The 26,723-nt window shown below is 38.4% G+C and overlaps 6 protein-coding genes across 9 annotated transcripts; 3 read left to right on the top strand and 3 right to left on the bottom strand.

The window, feature by feature from the left end:
• Positions 1-60: 60 nt before the first annotated feature.
• Positions 61-6,016, bottom strand: LOC110410670 (Protein kinase superfamily protein). 3 transcript variants are annotated; one of them, XM_021420495.2, is made up of 10 exons: positions 5,165-6,016; positions 4,059-4,213; positions 3,880-3,974; positions 2,759-3,642; positions 2,609-2,674; positions 1,954-2,114; positions 1,679-1,755; positions 1,451-1,598; positions 1,077-1,226; positions 61-677 (listed from the first exon to the last, which is right to left on the bottom strand). In XM_021420495.2, exons 1-10 carry the CDS (start codon positions 5,325-5,327, stop codon positions 624-626), a joined length of 1,953 nt encoding a protein of 650 aa, XP_021276170.1. In that variant the 5' UTR covers positions 5,328-6,016; the 3' UTR covers positions 61-623. The 3 variants fall into 3 exon arrangements, with proteins under 3 accessions (XP_021276170.1, XP_021276169.1, XP_021276168.1); XM_021420494.2 differs by having other exon boundaries at positions 2,609-3,639; positions 5,165-6,013; XM_021420493.2 differs by having other exon boundaries at positions 2,609-3,642; positions 5,165-6,009.
• Positions 6,017-8,353: 2,337 nt separating this feature from the next.
• LOC110410717 (protein EFFECTOR OF TRANSCRIPTION 2-like) lies at positions 8,354-11,473 on the top strand. Its single transcript, XM_021420576.2, has 3 exons — positions 8,354-8,519; positions 8,709-9,044; positions 9,887-11,473. The coding sequence occupies exons 1-3, from the start codon at positions 8,421-8,423 to the stop codon at positions 11,219-11,221; spliced, it is 1,770 nt and encodes a 589-aa protein (XP_021276251.1). The 5' UTR covers positions 8,354-8,420; the 3' UTR covers positions 11,222-11,473.
• A 3,943-nt stretch (positions 11,474-15,416) lies between these two features.
• On the top strand, positions 15,417-17,097 carry SERAT1;1 (serine acetyltransferase 1;1). The gene is made up of 2 exons (XM_021419778.2): positions 15,417-16,060; positions 16,421-17,097. Exons 1-2 carry the CDS (start codon positions 15,668-15,670, stop codon positions 16,910-16,912), a joined length of 885 nt encoding a protein of 294 aa, XP_021275453.1. The 5' UTR covers positions 15,417-15,667; the 3' UTR covers positions 16,913-17,097.
• A 90-nt stretch (positions 17,098-17,187) lies between these two features.
• Positions 17,188-19,157, top strand: LOC110410184 (pentatricopeptide repeat-containing protein At2g15690, mitochondrial-like). The gene has a single exon (XM_021419775.2). The coding sequence runs from the start codon at positions 17,700-17,702 to the stop codon at positions 19,155-19,157; it is 1,458 nt and encodes a 485-aa protein (XP_021275450.1). The 5' UTR covers positions 17,188-17,699.
• On the bottom strand, positions 19,097-22,411 carry LOC110410185 (Mitochondrial substrate carrier family protein). 2 transcript variants are annotated; one of them, XR_016350846.1, is made up of 9 exons: positions 22,002-22,411; positions 21,296-21,381; positions 21,003-21,210; positions 20,678-20,804; positions 20,401-20,585; positions 20,191-20,313; positions 19,991-20,115; positions 19,321-19,910; positions 19,097-19,229 (listed from the first exon to the last, which is right to left on the bottom strand). XR_016350846.1 is itself a non-coding variant. In XM_021419777.1 (8 exons), the coding sequence occupies exons 1-7, from the start codon at positions 22,158-22,160 to the stop codon at positions 19,993-19,995; spliced, it is 1,011 nt and encodes a 336-aa protein (XP_021275452.1). In that variant the 5' UTR covers positions 22,161-22,411; the 3' UTR covers positions 19,211-19,229; positions 19,991-19,992. The 2 variants fall into 2 exon arrangements, 1 of the variants encoding a protein (XP_021275452.1); XM_021419777.1 differs by lacking the exon at positions 19,321-19,910 and having other exon boundaries at positions 19,211-19,229.
• A 1,415-nt stretch (positions 22,412-23,826) lies between these two features.
• Positions 23,827-26,229, bottom strand: LOC110410384 (Pyridoxal phosphate phosphatase-related protein). Its single transcript, XM_021420036.2, has 4 exons — positions 26,065-26,229; positions 25,461-25,582; positions 25,166-25,367; positions 23,827-24,334 (listed from the first exon to the last, which is right to left on the bottom strand). The coding sequence occupies exons 1-4, from the start codon at positions 26,122-26,124 to the stop codon at positions 23,960-23,962; spliced, it is 759 nt and encodes a 252-aa protein (XP_021275711.2). The 5' UTR covers positions 26,125-26,229; the 3' UTR covers positions 23,827-23,959.
• Between the last annotated feature and the right edge of the window lie 494 nt (positions 26,230-26,723).

Here is a 26,723-nt window from a genome sequence, read left to right as displayed (position 1 = left end):
TGTTTTTTCTCTTTTGTTACAGTGACTGAATTGTGAACCATCTAATCTGCACCATTGAAATTTACAAACAAGGGAATGTTGATTGCTGACATAATAGAATTGAACGGTAAGCAAGCTCCCTCAATATTCTTTAAAGAAAAAACATAGTAGTTGTTGAGCTTACATAATACAGACTGACAAAGAAAAAATACTAACGAAATCGGCATGTCACCGATCGACATGATTTAATGGAAACAAAAGGCAGAAAAGTGCTATAAAACTATGGTTCAACTCTAAAAAATTAAAAAAAAAAAATGGGTATAAGGAGAAGAATGATATAATTTACAAAACATTGACTCAATTTTACAGCTATATGAATATGACCATATGAATCTATACCATAATTCACCTTAGTTAATAACAAAGGGTGACACTGTTTCCAAATTATATTCGCCTTAGCCCTCAGGCCTTCTTCACTCTTTCCAGAGTGAGCTGCCTATCTACTCGTCTCTCTGTGCAGTGTAGCTATCAATATATTTCTGCCTTGGTCAAGATCGGATTACACAAAGGTAGGCATTGCTTATGCTGATATTCAGTCTACCTGCTTCAGCAGCTCGGCAGCTGTTTTGAAGATGCCCAGAAATTTATGTATGGACAGTCGAATTTGTGATGAAATCCCCCTCCAACATCCGAAGCACCTTCAGTATGAACAAGAGTGAGTTAACTGTAGACTGTGAAAGATTAATGTAAAATGTTTTTAGGAATCAAACAGGTGGGGAAGGTGTTGTTTCTAGAAGTAATGAAGTTTAATAAGCTTATAAGCAAATATTGTTAAAAGCATCTTTCAACTAGTAATTGTTAAACATGAAACTCAACCAGATTTGTAGCAACCAGTACAGAAAGAACTAATAGTGCCTCCGAGCTGATAGCCAATGCACAAAACTATAAGGTGCACATACAAATGTAGAAATTCTCATTTCAGACATGTTGGCATTACGTGAGTTTTTCACAGGTTTTGCGATGATCATTGAAACAATGATGATCCAATAAATGTTTTTTGCAAGGGATTTTTATTATATTAATTCCAATTTCCTAACCTGAGACATGCGAGGCCTTGAATGAGGATCCCGCCTGATGCACAAGGAAGCACATTGCAGCATGCCATAAACATCTTGCTCTGTGTAGCAGTTCCCCAAGCGGGGGTCAACAAGTTCCTGTATGGCATGACTTTCTAGTAAAGGGCGTGCCTGCTCCAAATTTGAACATCAATAGTGAGACAATGAATTTATGATAAATTTTAAAGTGATTAATATTTGCCCAAGGAAATTACCATACAATTAGAAGCAAGGGACAAGATAAACTAGGTGATCTGTTGATCCTCTAATGACAAGAAGTCAATCTACTTTTATCAAAGATTTTCTGCAATCACCAATCTACAAAATTGTAACCTAAAATCAAGTCAGTTTCGTACCCATTCTGTGAGGCACTGCTGTCCCTTGGGCCGATTTATGTCCATAGCTTTTCGTCCAGTAATGAGTTCTACCAATACCACCCCAAAGGAGTAGACATCAGCTTTTTCAGTAATTTGGCCACTTTGGGCATATTCTGGAGCTAAATACCTACCAAGAATGTTTTCCTCAATAAATTTGTCTTCACTAGATCATAAAGCAACAATGAAAAAGAAGTTATGTAGGTGTACCCGAATGTCCCAATTACTCTAGTTTCCACTCCCCTGTCTCCATCTGGCTGCCACCTTGCCAACCCAAAATCCCCAACCTAAATGATCCAGAAGCAATAGTCAGTTTACATTCCCTGTTAATGGATAAGTATAAAAGGAACACACGATATGTGCCTATTGTTTGACAAAAAATGAAGAGCATTCACACTTGAATGGGCGGTGCATTGAGGCCAAGATACAGAGGTCAAGATAAATTTGAAAATTTGTTCACATAGAGCTTAGAAGACATGACATACTAAAGATTCAAAATCATGGGTGAGAAGGATATTGTTAGGCCGCAAATCACGGTGTACTATACAACCAACTCTGCATTCTTCATGCAGATATCTCAATCCTCTAGCTGCTCCAACAGCAATCTTTTTCCGTGCAGACCATTGCAACGTATTATGATTATGTCCTGAAAATTGTCCATTTAGAGGAGTAATTATCAATGACCATTGAGGACAAGGAACATATTAGACTCACACACAACCATCTCCAGTCTGAGGACCAAGCAGCATTTCCCATTTAAGAAAGTTTTGACAAGTGATTGGAATGAAATACATTATCCACAAAAGAAATAAGTTTGACAAAATTATAAAGGTATTACATTGAAAGGCAATCTAAGAATTGATTAAACATCTTATGTAACTAGACACACCATTCCCCCAATAAATAGCCAACAGAAAATAAAAGTGGTCATTTAAGGGCACGACTTTAGGACATTCCAGGTAACTCAAATTAGTTAGTTAACAATAGTTTTGAAGTTCATTAAACTGAGAAACTGATATAAATATATCAATTTCAATTCATAAGCAGAGAGGAACATCTCCCTTGATATTCTCTAGCTATTTGCTTGTCCATGATCAAGATTAGTGAGTCATAAATAAATTAGGATAGAAGAGAACTTACCATAAAGATGAGAGTCCAGAGACCCATTGCAAATGTACTCATAAACTAGCAATCTTTTTCCATTCTCTACACAGAACCCAATCAGCATCACAACATTACGGTGCTGTGCACAACTTAAAACCTCAACTTCTGAGCAAAATTCTAGATCACCTTGAGAACTAGCCAACTTATGTTGCTTTACAGCAATCACCTGACCATCTGGTAAGATCCCTCTATGAACAGAGCCAAATCCACCTTCAGCCAAGAAATTCGATTGTGAAAAGCCATTTGTAGCATGTTCCAATTCAGCATAAGTGAACCACCTAGGAGGATGCCCAAACACAGGGGCCTTGTGCTGACATATTGAACACAATGGAGGAGGTCCAGAAGGAGCATTTCTTGACAGTGAGATAGCTTCCCTCACACTTTTGCTCACCTTCAGATCAAGCCTATAATTAAGGACCCCGACATCAGGTTCTCGATTCAATGTAGATAATTTCTCCAACAAAACTCTATATGTCGCTGTTAGAGATGAATCGTTCAGTCTCTGAAAATCCTTGCCAAGATGCTTAGAGTCAGTGACAGAACTGCGAATGTCAGCTGTCCCTGGCTCGAAAAATGATATTGTTTTTGAAGGATCTATCTCATTGTCAGAGCCCGAATCAGATTCAAACAGATTTTGGCTTTCTTCAGTTATAAATGAATACTCCTTCTTCAAATTCTCATATAATCCGGGGAGGGAAAACGGTGAGGCCCCAGGATCGGAGCTTGATATTGATGAAGTTCCAACATCAGTAGTAGTCAGGGACAATTCATGATCTGGACTGCTCACAGGAGTCACAAATGGCCCCCTAATTTCATCTAATTGGTCATGCTTGCTTTTCTTATGTTTAGGAGATGCTTCTGATTCAAATGATAATGGCCAAGCCACTTCAGGTGCCATGTTAGGTGATCCAACCAAATTCAATCGCAGAACCTTTGGCTGAGATCGTTTCATGACCACAAGATTGCATTGCAGCTCTTCCAGGCAGTGTTTCTTCTCATGTTTTAATCTTCTGTGCAAAGGTTTGATAGAAATAATAAAAATAATTAATTGAACAAATAGAAGAATCGAAATGAAACTAAAGTGAAAAAGGAAGTTTCAGAACATGAGAATGTTGGCTACTATACACATGTGTTAACTAAGACCTTGTGTAATTTGCATATTCTTACATAGCTAAAACCATGCTTAGGCTTGAGATCAATATATGATACATCATGCAAGAGAACAAAGTTTACATTGTATATATTACTTATCCAATATAACCCAGTTCGATTGAGCTTTCTTGGCTTCAGCAGCCACTATCCCATATGGTGATCCAGGAACGATTTTTACCCTGACCTTGACCTGTAAACAGGAAATAAAAACTCAATACTAGGAACGAAGCTTTAAGAACTAAAGAAACATCTGAAAATAAATTAATCCACTAACCTTCTCTGGGTCATAAACATCTTGTAACTGAAAAATCATTTGGGAGCAAGAATCTGCAATATCTTGTTTTTGATCTAAACTTGTTCCTGAGAGAGACTTCCAATGAGCAGTGGTGCAATCACTGGTAAATCTTGAAATCCCCCATATCTTTTTACCTGATAATGTATTAGGTCTCAATAGGTTATCAACAGCAAATACTATGAAGTGAATGTAACCAGCAGAGACCAAAAGAGATAACAAAGCAGCAGAATGCTTAAACCATATTCTCAGTTGTAGCAATTATATATAACTGAACCTGATAATTGCATATTAAGCTGATAAGAAAGTATACTGCACATGATCTTAGCCTAATGGCCAAGAATGTTATTCAACCCAATAATAGGTTAATGTCAATAACGTTCATTCTTTTGGCTCATGCTAAGTGGCCATTTATAATCTGTGAAGCAGTGTATCAAATACAGCACAGCATGAAGACGCTAAGATTAACAGTTATGAGCCACCCAACAGCCAAGTAGAACAAAGGAAGAAAGGAACATTATGCACCAGAGCTCTCTACTATTTACTCAAATTAAGTGAAGTTTATAAACATCACCAAATATATGCCCCATGCTTTATTCCCATTCTATTACATGGAAACTAATAATTTCAGAAACATAAAGAATTCTATAGTTTACTCGTGTATTAAGGCGCAATTTCATTTTCCACCGCGGCATTTACATACAGAGGACAAGCCCATCAACAGGTTCGCCAAAAGTTTTCTTCCTAAGCTATTGAGGAAACTGGTAGGCAACTTATTTTGTTGTAACGATTGCATGTTGCCACTTGTTAGACATAAAGGTTTCAAGATCCAAACCTGGCAAAATCTCTATCTACTGAAGTTTATACTTTAAGCTCTGGACCATCTACAATAATTTTTGCCTTAAACATAAGAAAGTTGTAGAATAAATTTGTTCTCAAATGTATGAAAGAAAGCCCAGTGCAATATTTAATTCTACTAGGTGGCTCCTCTAATCCCCCAATCAGCTCAATGACTTGTATCATCATTCAAAAAGAAAGAAGAAAAATAAAAGTAAAAGGAGATGTGTTTATAAGGAAAAGTAGGTTACTTGAGGAGAGGGCAGGAATAACCACAAGCAGCTTAATGCAATCACCAGGCTGGACGACATGAGTCAAAGCCCAGACGAGAGCAGTCCTTGGGATCTCCCTTGCTGCTTTAACAGCCACCACCACTATTTTACCAGCCAAATCTGAAGTACCCTTCTGTTTCATCTCCGAAGCCAGCTAGAAACTAAACCCCTGAGCACCTTCCACACACCCCATAATCAAAACCCGCATCCCAGTTCTCCATCAAAACAAAACTCTTGAGCAGAAAAGATTGCATTTTTGCTGATTCACAATAACCCAGATGCTTTTTTTTTTCCCTGAGAGATGCCCAGAAGAAAAGTTTGACATGAAGAAGGAGAAGTTGATGGGGACATGCACTTGAAGGAACTTTTATCAAATCAAGTAAGCTCTTTCTCTTAAAAAAAGACGTCTAAATTCTAGCTAGGAAAACAAGCCCTTCTCTCTCTCTTTCTCTCAAAAAGACAGCTTTGGATGCAATAAAGGAACCTGTATCAGCTCTTGCAAGAACAGGCTCAGCTTTCTTTCACAGAAACTGAGGCTGCCTTTTTTCAAGCTCATGTAACGTGCGTGAGCTTTCTTTAGAAACGGAATTTGATTCCTGTGAAATCGTAAAATAAAGCGGGTGGCCTAATTTGGATGCCTTCTTGTCAACTGGTTATCGGTATACATCCTTATCCTCCTGCTTTCAACAAATTTACAAGAAAGGGGCAATTGCCCAATTGCCAATATTATACAAAAAACAAACGACAAAAATAAACGGTCTATCTGTGTTAGGAAACGACGTCTGTTTAATACCAAACCACATGTAATTATGTAAGCAATTAGCTGCACGATTGGAGGAAACTTCCTTTCCTTATCTATCTCCTTCCCAAAGAAATGCATATTTAAATGAAATTAGAACTTTGCATGGAGCCCTCAAATGTGGACTTTACTTAGCAATGAAATGTAGTTTGATCCTTTTCTTCTCGACAGAAAGTTGAGAGTAGGTGATGGGAGGAAATTAATTCTTACCTTGTAGTTTGGAATCTGCTACGGTGTTTGGTAATGTGCTTTACCTTCATCTTTTGATAAAGACCAGATGTAATACTAGCAAATTCCTTTGAGAACAGCAACAACACACTTTAAGATATAGTTATTTTCCCAGTTTGTCATTTGTGATTGTTTTACTATTTCATCACCATTTTGGGATTAACTATGTATCTAGGATGCAACAAAACTGCCTCTTTATTGCCCATATTGAAGTTCCCATTATTTTATTCTGGGACATTTTTTAGGCACTGTCTCCTCGGAGACAGTAATCAACTCTTTTTTTGAGTCTGAGGCTAGATCCAGCCAGTAGACCTTAAATATAAACAGGTGGGCATAGATAAACTAATCCTTCTCTTTAAATGTGGCACTTAAATTTGTGCCAGACGTCAAAATAAATTTCTTTTGTTTTGTGTTGCTCTGACATGGCACAGCATGGCAGATTGGTAGTGTGGGTAGGACATATGAGCCCTACACACTGACAAATGAAGACAAAGAGCTTATGGTAGGGCATGGCTTCGCATAGGTAACATCAATTATGAGCTTGCTGGCATCCTGAATATAACTGCTCACATTTTCTTCAAGAGAAATGTCAATTTCTAGCCAACAATAGCAGCTTATAGCTGGCTCCCTCCCTTGAGCAGATTTGAATTCTGTACAAGTGACCATCAGTCAACAAGTAATCTGCACCTTGAAGAAAAAAGCAACTCTGCCAAATTCAAAATAAATAATGGGTAATCACATGACACTTTATAGCAGATTGTCTATTTATCTTAATGACTGAATCTGTAAAAATGACATTGTTGTTTGTAGATCCTGCCATATAAACTATGAAAGAGGAACCAAAATGTAAATTGAGAGGTAGGTTGAACTAGGTGTGCAAACATCTCCCAATGTAATTCTTTATGGAAGTGGGACCTAAGGTTAGCCAGCTACACGAAGTGAGTGACTACCTTTACAAAAGATACAAATCAAAGAAACTTTAAGATATTCCCTCATGTTATTCATGCATGGAGTAGCTCCAAACCTATGCCTGTCTAAAAGAAGAATAGTAATCTTAATAAAAGGCACAGAAAAAACGTTAACGTTTAAAGCTAAATACTATGGCATGATACGCTTAGTTTGATGATTACCCACTTTAAGAATTGATATATTCCATCAAAACCATCCAAATGTTTCATCTATTCACCAAAGTATGAGAATTCACTCAACTTTTTTTTTTCTCTTTTTTGCTATGCTGGAAAAGTAAAGCAGCCTTGATGAGACATATGGCGAAGAAAACGATAAGAGCTACTAACAAAGATGAAAACTTTTGAGGTCACTAAATCCTTCAGCTTCGAGGCAGGGAGGGGCTAAAAGATTCAGCTTCGCAATAAGTGCAGCACAAAAAAGACAACTGAATTTCACAGTCACATTCACATCTTGACATAAGCTTGCTGCTCTTATCTGCAATAAAAACAATGAGGAAGATGCTTTTTCTCTTTTCCTTGATAGGCAGGATTCTAATTTGGTGGGGGGCAGAATATGTTATCGTTGCTTACACTAGGGATAAATATGTCCGCCAAAATCCCCTTAGAACTAACTCCCTTTGCCACCACTCACCCCCCCAAAAAAGAATCATAGTAGTAAATCTATGCAATATCTTGGTAAAGCATAGCTCATATATGCACAACAATGCTTATAAAAGAGAAACGTTCAAAATTTGGATTTCCTTTTAAGGTGCCTGTCACATGTTGCCAACAATGAGAGAGCTGATCATTTCTTATCTTGGCTTTTTGCCAAGCTATGATGAACTCTGTGTATGTTACACTATATTCATTTCTCATCTTGGCCTTTTGGCAAGCCATGGGGAAGAAAGATCACTTTTCCTCAAATCTCAGTTAACCCGAAGTTCAAACTATAAACAACAGTTTTGCAACTGAACCGCAAGCCCAAACTTAGCCTAAGGCCATGATCTGATTACTTGATTAATGATGTTTCACCATCCATCTACTTCCCTCGTTAGATTTGAGATTATTCTTTAACAGAATTGGGGTTAAAACTTGTAGTACTTCCTACTTGGATCGGGCTTGTAGCCCAAGGGAATTCGGGAAAGGTTTTGTAACTTCCAAAAAAGGAGTAGGCAATTTGGTCTTTTTGTATTTTTGCATTGCAGACGCCTGTTATAACATGACAACGTGACAACGGTCGTTTTCCAACCAGGGAGAACCAATGCCGATGGGAGCGACTGAATTGGCCGCTGTAGTCACCAGATGGAAGCGAGAAGATCACAAGCGGACCAAACACGACTCCCAGTTCTCCAAATGGAAGGTTCAATTCAATCTACAAAGTCTCTTGTCCCCCATAGTTTCCCCATAAATTACTGAATTCTTTCAGGCTTACATCAATTCATTCCCTTCCTTCTATCAGTTATTGTTGCTAAACAACATCTACATCCAATTTAAACTTGATTTATAATCTTTGATCTCTTCTGGATCTTTTGTATCTTGATGTGTTTAGGTTCTCATCGGGCCTGATGATTGGGTAGACTATTCAGTGGGGAAAGAAGGAGTAGCCAGATACAGGGTTGAAAATCTTCCCAAAAATTCAAGCTCAGGGCTTTATGAGCTTGCTATATACCGTAGTGGCTCCTCGAGCAGGGAAAACACTGGCAAGCTTGACCGGGATAAGGTTTTGGTGGTTTATCTTGGGGAAGCTGACAATGTCAGGACAAGACTCCAACAATATGGCCGTACAGGTGCTCATTTGGGTAGAAGTAGCTCTGGAGAAAAGGGATGTGGACGCTTTGAGGACATTTTTTCAAGAGGCTATTCGATTGTCTACAGATGGGCTCCTGTGAGTATATTTCTTTTCAGTTTTTTTTTTGTGATTTCAATTTACTTGTTAACCTATCTTATGAGTCTTGAATGGAAACTATTTGAGAAGTTAGAAAAATAAAAATTAGAATAGTGGTTCTTAGCCTTGGAGGCTATAAACTTTGTTATATTTTTCTGGAGTATCTTTAATTAGTAAAAACAGTGATAAGTTAATACATAGTGAATGAGATATTTGTTCTAATGGTATTTCATTGATCTTCTAGTTTGCATTCATTTGAATTGTTAACGATCTTGTATTTGTGATTTTTTTTTTTTTTTGCTGTTCTGCAATTATACTGCAATAGCCTAGCCGTTTACTGCCTATAATTTGGAGTTGCAGTCTTCCAGAAATTACTACTGTGAATATTAATGCTTTTTATGGTGAAAATAGTAAGAATTACTGGAGAAACTTGTATTAAGAGCAGTGAAAGTACATGTTTACAACTTGTTAAGGTCAATTTTGCAAGTGGTGAACCAGTATATATATTTCCTTCTTAATATTGTTATAGGCTCTTAGTCTTATGTGAATTACAGATGGTCATTGAAAGGACTCTTAGTAGTACTCCAATGAGGATCAAATTCTGGACTCTGAACAGGATGAGATGGTTTTTGAAAGCCAAATAACAGTGAAAGTGCACTTGTTAATAAATGTTCTTATTACATTTTCACCCATCTACACATAGCATGCAAATTATACTTGACTGATTGTCCGTAGGGTGTCTTCCGAGTATGTATAGACAGAAGAATGCCTGCACTAAATCTTGCTATCTAATTTTCTAAATTTTAATGTAATTTTCCTTTCCCCTATTGAATGCTAAGTAGATGGAAAACAAGGCAAACGCTCAAAGAACAGAAGCTCAGCTTCTCAATTCCTTTGATTATGCCTGGAATAAAGGTTCTAATGGTGCACGCCGCCATGACGATATCCTTCAGAAACTTGATAAAGGTGCATCCAATTGTGCCCCACCAGCCATTTTCTCCAGAAAGCTTCTACCCTTCAGCCAAAAGCAAGTAGGCATCAAAATCAAAGCAAGCAAGCTGCTTTCACAAGACAGTGAATTCAGCAAACATTCTGATGGAGAGGGCTTCAACTTTTTGTGGCAAGTTTTCAAGTTCAGCAGATCACAGCCTAGGTTAGTTTTCGATCGTGGTGGCTCTAATGAGAATGACACTATCATTTGTGGGGTGGTTTTAGTGGATGGTTCCATCTGTAGAAGGCCACCAGTTGAAGGAAGAAAAAGATGTGCTGAACACAAGGGAAAGAAAACTAGGGGGTCCTCTGTGAGTTTGAGTAAAAGTGAGAAATCACAAATGCATAAGGCATGCTCAGGCTATGTTATTTTTGGAAATGGAGAATACAATGTTAATGGATCAAAGATTCCCAGCTTTGGCACAGTGCCTTCATTGATTGCAGGGGACTGTCCTGCAATTGAGCACTGCAGTCCTATTTGTGGGGTTGCCATGGATGATGGCTCTCTTTGTACAAGACAGCCAGGCTCAGGAAGAAAGAGGTGTGATGAGCACAAAGGGAGGAAAATTTGTAACTCCAATTCAGAGACAACAAGATACCAGACAGTGCCATATGTGGTTTCTCATTCATATGCCAATGATGCATCAGGTTTTGACAAAAAATCCTCAGAAACTTTTATGCGTGGAAAAGTGGAAACTGGAGTTGCACCACATAGGCCTGTTGTCAATGATGGCTGCGATACTATTTGTGGGGTGGAATTAGGTAATGGCTATTTCTGCACAAAGCAACCTGTTAGAGGAAGAGTCAGGTGTGAGGAGCATAAAGGGTTGAGTGTTGCTAGTCAACTCTCTGGATTCGATGCAAAGAGCACATCCCATGATTTTGACATGGATCCAAGATTCAATTCATATAATTGGAAGTACGGTAGTAGCAGTAGTAGTACAACCATTTGCGGAGCACCTACCCGCAATGGTTCTTCCTGCCAGAGGACAGTTAACGGAAATGCAAGATGTTGGCAGCACTCGAACTATGGTAGTAGTAGTAGTAGTAGTATTAGTAGTAGTAATTTTAGCACAAAGTACTCAACTTATGGTGATAGTAGTAAATCCATTTGTGGAGCACCCACCCGTAATGGTTCTTTCTGCCAGAGGAAAGTCAAGGGAAATGGAAGGTGTTGGCAGCACTAATTGGTTAAGGCAATTGTCTTTTGGGCAGAGATTTGTGGGACTTTCTATTTATCATGGATGATGGTCTGAGTGCCGCACTGGGTGGAGAGTCACCATTTCTCCTGTTCTGGAGAGAGTGCAGGAACCAAAGAGTTTCTTAAGTATTTTGTATATTAGATGATGGTAAAATCTAAAAAATCTTGTCAAAACACTTCATAAGAATAGTTAGGTCTCTCTTATTTCAAAATAATGTTTTTAATTTTTTATTATTAACAATCGTTAATCAATATTTAAAAAAAATTATACTTAATACTATATAAATATTTTAAAATACAAAAATCTTTTTAAAAACATTTGCTCATGTTCTTCCTTAAAACTTAATAAATTTACTTTGATATTTAATAAAATTCAATATTTAAGAAAAAATTTTAAAATTTAATAAAATTTTAAAGCGAGATTTATGAATGTAATAATTTATCTCATATACTTAACAAAATTTAATATTTGACAAAAAAAAATTGTTCTAAACCAAATTTATTGATTAAATTTAATAAATAGTTTTAGGGTTTAGAAAGAGGTAGCCGCCCATACCCGTATTTTCATAAATTTATTAATGATGTAGGTTTGTTAGACCTTGGCTTTAAAGAGCCAAGATTTACTTCGAGACGAGATCCAGTTTCGGAAAGGATCGATAAGGCGATTTGTAATATAGATTGGAGATTGGAGTTTCCTGAAGCCACCATTCAGCACTTGTCTCGAATTTGTTTAAGTCATAGGCCTATTTTAACTAGTATGCCGAATGGGAAAGTGAGACATAATGGTATTAAGTTTTTTTTTCAAGCAGCCTAACTGATACCCGAGAATTTTAATAACTTAGGTAAAAAAGAATGGGATACAGCGAATGGTATTCAAGGGGCTTTACCGAATTTTGCTTCTAAAGCAAAAGGAGTGGAATTTTGCAGGTTTTGAGAATGTATTCTTTCGGAAGAAAAGAATCCTGGCTCGACTCAATGGTGTGGAAAAAGCCATAGAAAGCAGGCATTCTAAGAGAGCTAGAGTTTAATTTACGACTCGAGTATGAGACTATTTTGAGATAAGAAGAGATTTTGTAGATATAAAAAGGTAAATTTGGTTGGTTTAAAGTGAAGGATTGAAATATAAGATACTTTCATATTCGTTCTTCTAGAAGGAGGTGTAAATCAAAGATGCTTGGACTCAGGTTATCTAATGGCAATTAGTGTGACGATGAGGATACGTTAAGGTCCCATGCAGTTGAATTTTTTTAGTAAACTATATTCAAAGGAGGATGACATAATTCCTCTATTTTCGAGGTGCTTTTCCTTCTCTAAAGGAAAATATGAGGGACAATCTTGTGCAGCTTGTAGATGAAGCTGAGGTACATGATGCTCTTTTTGAGATGAAGCCTCTTGAAGCGTCTGGGAGTGATGATTTCCCGGCTATCTTTTTTCAATAGCAGTGGCATATTGTTGGGAAAGATTTGGTGTCTTGTGCTAGAGAAGTATTCAATGGTGCTGATGTTGGTAATGATTTGTGTAAATCAATTATAACTTTAATTCCTAAAATACCATGCCCTGAGGTGATTTCGCAGTTTCGGTCAATCAGTCTTCTACCTATTGTTTTTAAGATCCTGATGAAGGTTATTGCAAATCGGCTTAAGCCGACTATGAGTCACCTTATTCCTGGTAAGTAAATTTCGGATAATATCATTGTAACGCAGGAAGTTATGCACTCATTCAGAAAGAAAGAGGAAAAGTTTGGGTGGATGATAATAAAAAATGATTTACAAAAAGCCTATGAAAGGTTGAGATGGGAGTTCATATATGACACTCTGATGGTGATGGATGCCAATATTCTAGAATGACTCATTGACATCATTGTTAGAAGTTGGAATAGTGGCAGTTCACAGGTCATATGGAATGGATCATTTTCTGGTAACTTCTTTCCTACTGGAAAAGTGAAACGAGGAGATTCATTGTCTCCTTATCCTTTTGTTTTATGCATGGAGTGCCTATCTCATGGCCTCAATGAAGCGGTAACACAAGGGCTTTGGAAACCAATTCGCTTGAGTAGAGGTGGGGCTGTTTTAACTCATTTATTTTTTGTCGATGATCTTACTCTGTCTACGGAAGCTTCAGTTTCATAGATGGATGTAATCAAAGGCATGTTAAATGATTTTTGCAAATGTTCCAAAGAAAAAGTTAATGTGGAGAAGACCTCATTTTATTGTTCCAACAATGTTTGAATGGATACAATTCATGCGATTAGCGAATGCTCAGGCATTTTTCATTCAACTAATTTCGATAAATATCTAGGAGTTCCATTATTGCATGGTCGCGAGGAATATTCCTTATTCAAATATTTGGAGAAAAAATTTGTAGCAGATTGTCTTCTTGAAAAGCCTCGACTCTCTCTTTTGCGGGCAAACCGACATTGGTAAAATCAGTGTTATTGTATATTCCTTATTACGCAATGCAAACAATTGCCATCCTAGAGAAAACTTGGAAAAAAATCCATGCTATGAAGTGGAAGAACATATGTCGACCTAAAGAGGAGGGAGGATTGAGAATTCGATGCATGAGAAAAATGAATAATGCTTTCTTGCTTAGAGCCTGCTGAAACTTAATATCGACACCAGCATCTTTTATGGGTAAAGGTGGTTAGGAGTAAATATCACATTGGTATGAATTTAATACCGAATAACATCTATAAGGCAAGGGCCCAGCTTTTTAGGGCTCATTTAGTAAGTTGTGGGATAACTGGCTGTGTGATTATCTCTTAGCAGCTGCTGCACGGACCTTGGGATTGGAAATTGATGATTCGAGCAGTGTTTGTGAGTTCATTCTATCTAATGGAGAATGGGACCTAAGTCAAATTGCAGGCAGGTTAGCAATGGAAAAGTTTAATACTTTAACAAATACGCTCCCTCCTTCATCCAGCTTAGAGCCAGATAGACCCTTTTGGATGTCTTCCTCTTCAGGTGTGCTCATGGTGGCATCGGCTTATGCAGCGTTGGGAGGTATTTTGGAAGTTAAATCTACTCATAATAGCAGTCTATGGAGTCTAGTTTGGAAGTGATGCGGTCCGGAAGAATTCACACCTTTCCTTATCATGCTTTCATGACAAATTGCTCGCGAATAAGGAAAGGCTGCGAAGACGTTTCACGAATGACCCAAGTTGTCCTCAATGTCATCTGGATACCGAGTCAGCATCCCATGTGTTGAGGGATTGTCTAGTAATCACTGCACTTTGGTGCAGAATTGTCCCACAAAGCTTACACGGTGCGTTTTTTAAATTCTTCCTTACCTGAGTGGCTGTCTTTGAAGTAGAGTAGAAGTAAATTGTTTATCAATGGCATTCCTTGGAGTACAGTTTCTGGTGTTACTTGCTGGTTTAGCTGGAAGTGGAGAAATCTTTTTGTGTTTGAGAATAAGGTGATGACAAGTGAAAATCAAATGTCACTTATTAATAGCTGGGTGGCTTCAATACATCAGGCCTGTGCTACTAATGTGCCGAATATTATATCAACTCATTCCTTAAGTGAAGAGCGGCTTATCGGGTGGCAGCCTTCTGAACCGGATTTGATTGCGTTAAATGTAGATGGAGCGTTTAAAGCTTCTGTTGGTAAGTCAGCAGCTGGTGGTACATTTCGAGACAACCAAGGCATGTGGAAGGGCGGGTTTTCACTCAAGTTAGGCAAGTGTACTACTTCAAGAGCGGAGTTATGGAACGTCTGCGAAATTTCGTTATTGGCATGGGATTTGGGGTATAGAAAAATCGATCTTCTAATTGATAATAAAATGGTGGTTTAAGCTCTCAAGAATCAAATATCTCATCCTCACTCAAATTTTGATCCACTCCAATCAATTCAACCTCTTTTTTGGCATCAATGGAAGGTTCACGGCATGCTTCTAGAGAAAACGATCTATTTGCAAATTTCATGACTAATATTAACTTTTCTAGTTTAGAAAAAATTTATTGTTTTCAATAATCCTCCTAGTATTGTTTCAGACATATTACGTCATGATGTATGGGACTTTGTGTTTTTCGTATTATAAAAGTATAAACCTTATTTTCCTAAAAAAATATAGACAAAAAAAAAAGCGAAATTAATAAATGCGTTACTAGTACACTACTTATATAATACTCTTACCAAAAGAAAAATCATTCTCAGGAGACGTGTTGGGTAGAGGGAAAAGACCTTATTCTTTCGGAATAGTGTAATACAGGCATAATTGACAGTTCCTCAGCCGAAGCAAATCTCCCCACGTGTCATCTCCGCGAACTCCCGAAGAAAAAAACACACAAGAATGTAAACGTAAGCAAATAGCTTCCACAAACTTTGTATTTCCCCTGTTCTCATCGTACCATCACTTGTAAAAGTCCGCCCTTCCTATCCTGTAACGCCGCACCATCAGAGACTTCGCTAACGTACGCCACCACCAAAAAATGCCGACCGGCGATCTCCGGTACCCTTCTCCGCTGCCTTCTCAAGCGACTGAAACACCCGTGGAGGAAGACGAGGCTTGGGTGTGGGCACAGATAAAAGCCGAGGCGCGCCGCGATGCCGAATCGGAGCCGGCTCTAGCTAGCTACCTCTACTCTACGATCCTATCTCACTCCTCTCTGGAGCGCTCGCTTTCCTTCCATCTCGGCAACAAGCTCTGCTCCTCCACGCTGCTCTCGACGCTCCTCTACGATCTCTTTCTGAATACTTTCTCCTCTGACCCTTCTCTTCGAGCCGCCGCCGTCGCTGATCTCCGTGCGGCTCGCGTTAGGGACCCTGCTTGCGTTTCCTTCTCTCATTGCCTGCTTAATTATAAGGGATTCTTGGCTTGCCAGGTAACACACTTTCTTAATTTCCTCTGATTAATTGAATTTGGTTTCATAAGCTATTTCAATAAGTCTGATATACTTTAAAGGATGATTTACGGAAGGAATATTAGGCATTACAGGGTTTCAACATTAAGTTTTTTACATCATTATAATTTACATGATGGACTTTAGATCAAATTCCTTGCTTGACATGGACGGTTACGATTGAATAGCCTTTAGCACTTTGGATAAAAATGGTATGCTTGTTGTTAATTGAATGAATGTTGCAAAAGGAATTTGTCTAAAGCCTTGGTTTTTATTGATGGCGTAGAAAATTGGGGGAAAATGGAGAACAAATTAATAATATTTGGAATTCTGTTGCTATAGGCTCATCGAGTAGCACACAAGTTGTGGACTCAATCACGTAGGCCGCTAGCATTGGCGTTACACTCTCGAATCTCTGATGTCTTTGCTGTTGATATACATCCCGCAGCAAAGATTGGGAAGGGGATTTTGTTTGATCATGCCACTGGAGTGGTGATCGGTGAGACCGCGGTTGTTGGTAACAATGTGTCAATCTTGCATCATGTTACACTTGGTGGGACTGGGAAGGCATGCGGAGATCGGCATCCCAAGATTGGAGATGGGGTGTTGATTGGGGCTGGTGCAACCATATTAGGGAATGTGAAGATTGGGGAAGGAGCAAAGATTGGAGCAGGGTCAGTGGTGCTGATTGATGTGCCGCCTCGGACCACAGCTGTAGGGAACCCAGCAAGGCTCGTGGGAGGGAAGGAGAAACCGTCAAGGCACGAGGAATGCCCTGGAGAGTCCATGGATCATACTTCATTCATCTCTGAGTGGTCAGATTATATCATTTGATCACCCAGTTTCAGTTTTGTTAATTGTTTACTATTTATACTTCTGTTTCGCATGCTATGATGTTGAAGCTGTTAAAAAGTGTAATATGATTCTTAATTACTTTAAGCTTCGATTATACAGCGAGGCCTTGAGTCATGATCATGTACTGGGGTACGTTGACAATAAAGTAAAACTAATTTTAGTAACTGGATCATCTTGCAAGAATGTTTTGGTGCTTGCTATCCAACAAGAATTACCCTCTGAATTCTGATCCCATTGTGGGACACCATAAACAAGATTCTTTGAATGAAATTTGTTTTATAAGGGTATAAACTGAATAGAAATTTTGATGAGAGTATGATTAAGACTATTCTAATTTTGCACCCCTACTGGGGTAGTTTTTGAGTTCGCTACCAGTTCTCTTGTCCAGCCATGGTGCATTGCAGGGTAGATATTTTGATGGGGAGCTCCATGGATGACACCTTGCCCAGCATTGGTGCAGGATGGACTCCAAAACAGGCAGCATTTGCAAAGCAGCTGAAGCACTGAAACAGCATGGTATTTGGCTGATTAGTTTTGAACTTTTGGCGCTATCAGATATGCTGACAAGAGATGGTATCTTGTCACGGCAGGCAATACCATCACATATCAATTTTACTTCATTCAAGTTAACTACTTGAAAGAAGAGTACCCTAAGGAAAATAAACTTTGGGAAAACGCTGTCGTTTAGCTCGATTATTGTTTGATAAGTTTGTAGACATCCGAGGCTCGGCGACCACATTACTTTGGCCCCCGTAAGAAAAAAACAATGGCGTCTCTGGCGTCCCTTCAAAACACGGGTAATTCCATTAGCTTCTCTTCCCACTTAAAATCTTCGATCAATGCCAAGCACTCTCTCGCTTTCAACGAGAAAATCAAGGTCTGTTTTTCTCAAAACCCCAACAAACTCAAGCCTTCATGCACCTACGCGGCATCCAATAACACTGATAGCAACAGCTCTACCAGGACTTACCGCCGCCGAAGTGTCACAACTCACCGCCAAACCAGGAATAATCGGCCCAGCCTTCGTAAATTCAACACTGAAAACCAAAACGAAAACCACCCATCTCCTGAAAATCCAACATTTGAAAGTATTACCGTGGATTTGATGAAGTTATGCAAAGAAGGCAAGGTGAAGGAAGCTTTAGATTATATGGGTCAAGGTGTTTTAGCGGATTATAATGTTTTCGGGGCGTTATTGGATGTTTGCGGGAATATGAATTCGCTAGAATTAGCCAGAAGAGTTAATGAATTCTTCAGAAGATCAAAGTTTTCTGGTGATATCGAATTGAACAACAAATTGATATGTATTTATGGGAAATGCGCTAGTATAAGCGATGCTCGCAGGGTGTTTGATAAAATGCGTGAGCGAAATATGGCTTCTTGGAATTTGATGATAAATGACTATGCGGTGAATGGGAAAGGAGATGATGGATTGTTGTTGTTTGAGGATATGAGAAAAGATGGGTTTCAGCCGGATAGCGAAACTTTTCTGGCGGTTCTATCGGCTTGTGCCTGTGTGGCGGCTGTGGAGGAAGGAATAATGTATTTTGAATTGATGAAGAATGAATACAGGATTGCTCCGGGAGTTGAACATTATCTAGGAGTGATTGATGTTTTCGGGAGAGCTGGGTATTTGAACGAGGCTGTGGAGTTTATTGAGAATATGCCCGTTGAGCCAACGGTGGAGATTTGGGAGGCAATCAGGGGTTTTGCACGAATTCATGGAGATATTGACCTTGAGGATCATGTTGAGGAGTTGTTGCTTGGATTTGATCCTCCTATGAGAAGTGAGAATGAACACCGAGCACCACCAAGGAAGAAGCATTCTGTGATTAACATGATTGAGGAGAAGAATAGGGTGATTCAGTATCGGTGTATGAACCCTTTCCAGGGAGAAGTAAATGAGAAGTTGAAAGGTTTGAATGGGCAGATGAGGGAAGCAGGGTATGTACCTGATACAAGGTATGTGCTTCATGACATTGATCAGAAGGCAAAAGAGCAGGCCTTGCAATACCATAGTGAGCGTTTGGCAATTGCTTATGGTCTTATTAGTACTCCGGCAAGGACACCTCTTAGGATCATTAAGAACCTTAGAATCTGCGGTGACTGCCACAATGCAATAAAAATCATGTCCAAGATTGTTGGGAGAGAGTTGATTGTGAGGGATAACAAGCGCTTTCATCACTTCAGGGATGGCAAATGCTCTTGTGGTGATTACTGGTAAAGTTATGGAAAACCCTTCCATTGATGTTGTTTGTAATGTTAGTTGCCGCATCAAGGAAAATGTAGTTGCCGACTGCAGATTAACTCATAATTAGCATTATGGAAAGTGTTTTGGATTGTACATTATGCTTGTATTGAAATTTAAACATCCATTCAATAGCAACCTTTTGTCATCATTGAAACATTTCTTCACATCAAACAACTTTTTGCTTCTGAATACTTGTGTACATCGATCAGGGAACGTTCTGTTCAAGGATTTTGTAACCCCAAGCTGACTCAAGGTCAGAATGCTGCCAAGAAACATTTGTTTCTGTTGCAGTAAAGAGATATCTCATTGCATCCACCATCATGTATCAACTTTTTATACCCTATTTGGTTGTTTTGAGCAACCATCAGAAATCTGTAGTCACTTGATCACCTGGATCTTGTGAGCAATCAACCTACTACCTCTATAATCTTCAATTTTGTGTGGATTAGCCTTTCCCATCAAAACCTTGGTCCGCGGTACTATTGTAGCTAGTGACATACATACGTCCTCACTGATATTTATTTCTCAACAGCAGTAGTCAAAATTCTTTATTCAATTAATACCCAAATTATTTACATAGCCTGAGTCTAAAACTTGGAAGACTCATCATCCTTGATCGAGAAACTGCTACAAGTCTAATCAATAGAGTTTGCTACCTGATCATCCCTTTATGTAAGCTGTACAATGTGTACAGCTTAAAAGAATCGAATGTACAAGTGAGATGGCCTGATTTGGTCAGTAATTAAAACATAAGAATTTTGAAGGTGAAGCAAAGCACCGGATGAATGAGATGAATTAATACTCATTGTTATGAATGGAGATTTCTTTTGTTTGTTACCACTTCTATCACAGCTTCATCATGGGATGGAACTCTCAAGCTTGATTTCATGACTTCATAAACTGCAAAACCCATTGCCGTAGACGGTACAACCTGGAGTATACATACAAAAATTAATATAACAAATGAATGATAAAAAGCTCACAAACGGGAAGGGCCTTTTCCTACCTTAAGGTAGTTGATGCTCAGCCCTGAAAACAATTGCTTCCAGCCTTGATTTTGGGCAATCATGATAAGTGATCCCATTGTTCCTTTCAACTCGGGCCTGTTGGATGCCGAGAGCTTTTGGACCTAATAAGCCAGTTCTCGTCCATTACTTTAGAATCCACAGTTTAATCACTTTTCAATTGCTCTTTTGGATCCAAGGAGTAAATATACCTGCATTTGCCTCCTCACAACATCAAGAGGATATGTGAAAGTTTGGCCCAAGAGACCAGCTACAGACCCACATACTAGATTCACCATTATTTTTTTCTTCTTCTCCCCAGGTACATGGCGTTTCATCTCCTCATAGAAGTAAAACTTCAAACCAGCATATGGGAAGATTCCATAAAGTGATGGGGCTGAGAAAATTTCTCACATATTAACAGGAAACCCCACAAGAATGAAACTACCAAAAGAGAAGCTAACAGCAGATTCGTTTTGAAATTCATACCTACACCACGATAGAGACCTCTGAGCCCAGACCCTTTGTAAGTCTTCGAAAAACAATCAAGAATTCCTCTATAAATTTGTTCAGTACTAACTACCCCTTTCGCATTAATCTTTGGTAGACCAACAACCTGCACTAGCAAATACAACTTTGTCAGAGAAACGGAAAAAGCTCAGAACCGAGTGCCAGGCCGACAGTCCTGGCTGCAACTCTGAAGAGCCTCCAGCTTTATATTCAACTATTTACCTGATAACCTAATTTAGTGCGAATCAAATCAAGTGGATAAGTAAAGAGCACAGCAGTTCCAGCTTTATATTCAACTATTTACCTGATAAGCTAATTTAGTCCGAATCAAATCAAGTGGATAAGTAAAAAGCACAGCAGTTCCTCCAGCAAATGATCCAGCCACAAGATCAAGTACAGGGCCTCTTCCAATGTCAGGAAATCCATTGATGATCCATCTACGGTACTGCTCGTAAGCCATATAATGAAGTGCTGCATAGGGAACAATTCGAGTAACACTAGCACCATTTCCTCTGCTCATCCCATAAAATAAGTAAGAAATTGAAGATAACTTTTCAGAACAACCTTCATGTAAAGGATAATGAATTGGACATCAACCTGTAGAAACCCAGGATGCCTTCTGTCGTTGCAATCGTTTTAATGGATCCAAAGATCCCTATGCTGTGAAATTCTCCTCTTCTAGTCTGAAACGGAATAATGAATTAGTTCTTTCAGCTAATGCAGGGTGAATCTTCACAAGTTGCAGGTACCTGGGCCTTGGTGGATGGCAGCGCAATAGCAAAGGCCACAGCCTCTCATTACTAATGATTTGGTTACATCAAGGATATGAGTTTGTTATTCCTCAACTTTTAGTCACCTAGAATGCAAAAGGCATTCCGAAAATATTGGGAAAGATCAAAAAATCAACATTGGTAGGGTTTGATAAGTTAAATCTCCTAATTCTCATCAGCAATTGAGACTCAAGAGCATCAGAAAGACCCCATCTTGGCAAAAAATGAACAATCCCAAAACCCATATAATCTTCACCAACAGAACATCGTCTCATTAAAAGATAATTCACTGACTTCATCGCACCTGAGTTGAGCTACGGTCAAAACAAGGCATCACAGGCTCGAAAATCAACTATGGATGCAAGCCATCAGAGAAATTTAAAAAAAATAAAAAGAAGCAAGCAACAATATCACAACCAAGAAGAACCCAAGAATCCAACAACCATGACAAAGAGTAAAGAGACACAAAATAAAGCAAGAACTAAGAAATCAAGTCAAAGTGTTAAAAAAAAAAAGGAAAAATCCAACTTTACCTGTAACAAAATCTTGACACGCTCAAGTGGGGCAACAACGGTCTTTGCAAGCCCCCCAGCAACACCTCCAGCAACGAACTGCTTTGCAAACAAAGGCATGGACTCTATGATCCCATCAAAGAACATACCCAGCTCTCTTTCTTCTCCCTTTTTTTCCATTTTAACTACGCCTTGAAGCCCCAGAGAGGGAGAAAAAGAGAGATTTTACTTGTAAAAAAAGATTTGTCCTTGAAGTCACAATAAGGGAGGGAAAGCAAAAGACAGAAGAAACAAAAAAAGAAAAAAGAGACGTCTCTATCTGTTGGGGTTCAGTATACGGTCCGAAAAATGTGGTTTTTATATGTTTCGGACAACTGACAACTCAGAGGAGTCCATGCCACGGCTCCTTGGTAGATACCTGTTGTGCCAGAGAAGGGAAGGTAACGAGTTTCTTGGAACTGCATTCGGTTCTATTTTATTCTGGAATGATACTGGCTTTATTCCCTTTACTGGATCAAGAATCTTGCAATCTTGGCCGTTCAAAATTTTTTTCTCTCATTGATTCCAGCTTGCCAGCTGAACGTTTCAATGTTGGCCAGTCGCCAGTGGCAAGTACGGAATGAATAATTGAATATGTTGTCTTGGCCCATCATTTTGTTTGTTCTTTCTTATTAATAGATCACATGGACGCAGCAGACACGTGGAAGGAAAATATTGTTGTTGTAAGTGAGTTTTACTTTGAATTCAAAAGAATTAACATCAATGCGTGAATTTTAGTAGATGTTATTTTAAGAATTATTTCACTTTCAATATGTTAACAGAAAATATATAAATAACTTCATAAATTCAATAAACATAAAGGTTAACCACTTCTTATGCTTTTAAGAGTAATTCATTCAATAATAGTTGAATAAATGTATTATTTTCACAATTATCTTATAAAAGATAATCATTCTTATCATATAATATAATCTTTAAACTATAATACAAAAAGATAATTTTTTATATTTAAATTTTAAAATTAAATATTTTTTCATTATCTCATAACTTTTACATTTAAAAGTATTATCCCAATATATCCCTATACCAAAAGATAACTATTTACCTAAAAAACTAGTAATAATTCAATAGTCAACATTTTCAATGATGTGGCGTCTGTAGTCCAACGGTTAGGATAAACAAATATTGCAATCAAAGTATTTATGAGGGTAAGAAGAATAATTTTTCTTCTTTTCCTTATTAATAATAATAAATACAAAAGCTTTTTTAACAAAATTTTCAGTTGTAATAAATTGAAAACTCGTTCAAAGTTGGTTGCGGCACGCCGCATCTATTGTCCTTTGAATAATCGAATTGAATACCTCCAGTTGTCCCTGTCAGACGTACAGGCCAATAGGCGGTGAAAGACATAGAAGCCACAAGTGGGATTGGAAGTCTCTCATCAGAGATGAAGACAGAATCAAGCCGTGTAGGAAGAAATGAAGTAATGACTGTGTGGAGGTGGGAAGAAAAGCTGGTGTTTATTAGATTTCATGAAAACTATGTTTGAAACCCTTGAACATCAGAAATGGTTTTCTTCATAATACTAGTAATATCTAGTTCATTACAGAAGCCAAAATGTTCCCAAGCCAGGATTAGCCCTACATGTTATTTGATAAACATTATCAGAATTTAGCGATCAGATTCCTGAAATATGTGGGCCTGATCTCATAAACAACCTTGATTCTAACTTGGCTTTAGTTCATGCATCAAACTACCTTGAGCCTAGACGGTGACTTTCCGAACATGATCCGAACTGAAATGAGATCGGCTAGGAAGTTGTGATGAGGGTGAAATGCAGAGAGCATTGATCCCAAAGATAAAGCATAATTCTACATTTATCAACTGTTGCTTGAGCTGATTGTAAGAATAGACAGCAATACGACAACACCCTCCACTGTTAAAGGGTCTCTGGTATGACTTCGTACTCCCACCACTACCTAGTGAGGAACCCGGAGTGTTTGAGTAAATGATTCAGGGGAAGACACTGAAATGTGGAGCTTGCAATCAGATGAGTTCGATTGAGAAGAAGGATTGCTGCCGCTGATGCTTTGTTCCGTAGGGATTTTGTCGATAAGGTGGAGTAAGATCTTCTCAAGCTCTTCACCGTTGCTCCATTCATGAACTTCTGCTTTGACGAGGGCTGGCTCACTAAAAATACGGTCCCATAAAGGATACTTCTTCCTTGGCATCACGTAATCACTGTCTTGAAGCCTCAAAGTGGGGCAGTAATCACCCCTCCCATCTCCCAGGTAGATAAAATTCCGCCTTACACCTTCAGGAGCAGAAGCATAGATATGGTCGAGTACTAGGCCCTACAATGGAAGAAACCACAATTAAAACTCTACCTTAAGATGAGGAATAACTAAAAAGAAAATATCTTATAGCAACACAAAGAATATAATTGTGGGATACTAACATATGGTAACTATTAAATTGCCGAACTAAGATCCTGGAAGGCAGCATATATCAAGCAGTAAATGAGCAACCAAACTATGATTTTATTGGTAATAGTGTGCATTAACTAAATAAATTCTATGTATTGTGATGACTGATGATGACGTAGCAAAAATTAAGCACATTAGTTACGCACTGGTGCTTAATCACAAAATATTTCACCCAAGCACCCAGACGCCAAACCAATATGATTCAACATGGCTAGAATTGACAGAAATAAATGAATCCTACTGTTCTCTACGCCAAATGCATAAACACTGACACCTTGCTTATTTCGAGGAGTAGGAGAAGATTGACAGTACATAAATTTCACGGTAAAGACCCTTTTAGAAAACACATTAAACTATAAATTCAGATGCTTTAGAAACAAGGAAGGATGACCATATTCCCTTGCAATTCATAAATTCCCTCAGTTCTTTCCAGAAACTGGAAGGAACGTCAAAAACCATACCAGAAAAAGGACCGCACAGATTAATCCACCCTAGCATATACCAATATATCCATCTATCAAATAAATAAGTCTCCATTTCTACGATATGCAAATGTGTAATTAACACTCCTTCACATAAATTCATATCATAGGAAACCATCCAAAAATTCAATCATCAGAAAGTCGGTGACTAATGAACCAGTTATTGAGAAATCATCACATGATTTGATAAATATGCTCAATCAGTGAACTTGTTTACCTTGCACAAATTGGAAGGACATAGACTGCACCCATGTGCGGATAAGGTAGAATCATGATAAGGAAAGATCCTCAGCCTTCCTTCTTCATCTACAAAGCTTGGGTTTGTATAGATCTTTGAAAAGCAAGCCAACAAACCCTGATATTCCAAGATTTTCTCGATGAAGAACTGATTTGCGTCACTGACTATCCTCAAGTCGCATCTGAAATTTCATAACAGTACCATGACAACCATTATGAACCCCAGAACTTGACAAAGAACAAACAAGGAAAAAGGAAATGACCATGATTACTACCCAAGCGCATAGGCTGATTTTATAGCAGCAGCAATTCTTGGATGTAACGGAGTCCGTTTCAAGCAAGCCGCAATCTCCTCAGCTGTTTTCCCTTGGGAATGAAGCTCTTTCATCATCCTACCCTAAAATTAGATTGAACATATCTATTAAGTTCATGATATTAGAAAGCCTCTACTCTCTTTCAGCAACAATTACAAAAACAGAAAAGTTTACTGCAGTTAACAATAAATCATGCTCTTTACTCTTTAATAAAAAAATGAAACACATTTGATATGATGCAATTAAAAATAGAACTTAGAAGCCTTTAAACTTTCCTAGTGGTAACTTATTAGCATAGAAGGTGATTTTGATTTGATAATTTCGAGTTCACAGATACTGCAGTTTCTTTCTAGTAATCAACATTGGAGAAGGAAGAAAATTTACAGGAGACTGAAAATTTTCATTTCATTAAGATAGAAATCGGATGTTCCCAGCAACCAAACATAGGGTAAATCAAATACTAATATTAACTAGCAATGATCAATAAAAATAGAGTATTTATTATTATAAGCAAGCAAATCGAGTGGTAACGGATAAGAAAGTTAAATCAAAAGGCAACACAAACCATGAGGGAATTCCAAGGTAAGGTAGAGCGAAGCTGATTGAAAAGGTCGGAAAGGCCCATCTCTGCCACCACCCAACTGTCGCTGTCCCCGTCTATTATCGTCCGATCAAAGTCAAAAACCACCACTATTCCGCCATTTTGAGGCGGCTCTCCGACGCCCGCCTGCGTGCCCGCCCGCCCGCCCGCCTCAAAACTGTTGAATTTTTTTGGTGATGTGTGGAGAATGTATTCGGTGGGGACGTGGAGTTGGCATTGTGGTGGTGACGGAATACCTGAACTCGACAGTAGCCGTTAGATCACCGCACACTATGCCAGCCCGCATGATGCGCAGTTGAAAAAAGAAAAAAGGAAACGAGGTTGGACTATTCAAACCATAAAAGCAAGGCAAAGACAAAAAACAAAAAGAATTTCCGTTTTTTCTTTTCTGCAAGGTCCAAATGAAAACAAACTTTTCAAATGCATCGTTCAATTCTTCCCATTCTTATATTCTTTTCTTGATGGTTTCCGTCACAAGCAAATCATGTAGTATTTACGTTCAAATTCTACATCAATTTTCTTTTATCAAATCAATAATTTTAGGCTTTGCGTGGATAGAAAGGAATGATAAATAAATTTTGCATTTTAAAAAAGCTGGAGGTCGACTTCTTTCCAAATTTTAA

The sequence above is a fragment of the Theobroma umbraticum genome, unplaced genomic scaffold (genome assembly GCF_002168275.2).
Source record: "Theobroma umbraticum cultivar Fairchild unplaced genomic scaffold, ASM216827v3 scaffold_56.0, whole genome shotgun sequence".
NCBI classification, from domain to species: domain Eukaryota; kingdom Viridiplantae; phylum Streptophyta; class Magnoliopsida; order Malvales; family Malvaceae; genus Theobroma; species Theobroma umbraticum.
This window is presented reverse-complemented; position numbering and strand designations above follow the sequence as displayed.

Bases quoted from the DNA above. Each gene is read 5' to 3' on its own strand.
- LOC110410717 (XM_021420576.2), top strand. From the start codon at position 8,421: ATGCCGATGGGAGCGACTGAATTGGCCGCTGTAGTCACCAGATGGAAG. The intron at 8,520-8,708 runs GTTCAATTCAAT...TGATGTGTTTAG, and splicing joins CCCAGTTCTCCAAATGGAAG to GTTCTCATCGGGCCTGATGA. The intron at 9,045-9,886 runs GTGAGTATATTT...AATGCTAAGTAG, and splicing joins TTGTCTACAGATGGGCTCCT to ATGGAAAACAAGGCAAACGC.
- LOC110410670 (XM_021420493.2), bottom strand. From the start codon at position 5,327: ATGAAACAGAAGGGTACTTCAGATTTGGCTGGTAAAATAGTGGTGGTG. The intron at 2,115-2,608 runs GTAAGTTCTCTT...GACAATTTTCAG, and splicing joins TCTGGACTCTCATCTTTATG to GACATAATCATAATACGTTG. The intron at 1,227-1,450 runs GTACGAAACTGA...AATTTGGAGCAG, and splicing joins AGCAGTGCCTCACAGAATGG to GCACGCCCTTTACTAGAAAG.
- LOC110410184 (XM_021419775.2), top strand. From the start codon at position 17,700: ATGGCGTCTCTGGCGTCCCTTCAAAACACGGGTAATTCCATTAGCTTC.
- LOC110410384 (XM_021420036.2), bottom strand. From the start codon at position 26,124: ATGGGCCTTTCCGACCTTTTCAATCAGCTTCGCTCTACCTTACCTTGG. The intron at 25,583-26,064 runs GTTTGTGTTGCC...ATCTAATTTTAG, and splicing joins TACCTTGGAATTCCCTCATG to GGTAGGATGATGAAAGAGCT. The intron at 25,368-25,460 runs GTAGTAATCATG...ATGAAATTTCAG, and splicing joins AAATCAGCCTATGCGCTTGG to ATGCGACTTGAGGATAGTCA.
- LOC110410185 (XM_021419777.1), bottom strand. From the start codon at position 22,160: ATGGAAAAAAAGGGAGAAGAAAGAGAGCTGGGTATGTTCTTTGATGGG. The intron at 21,211-21,295 runs GTTGATGTCCAA...TGGGATGAGCAG, and splicing joins GGCATCCTGGGTTTCTACAG to AGGAAATGGTGCTAGTGTTA. The intron at 20,805-21,002 runs GTAAATAGTTGA...TTGCTAGTGCAG, and splicing joins GGACTAAATTAGCTTATCAG to GTTGTTGGTCTACCAAAGAT.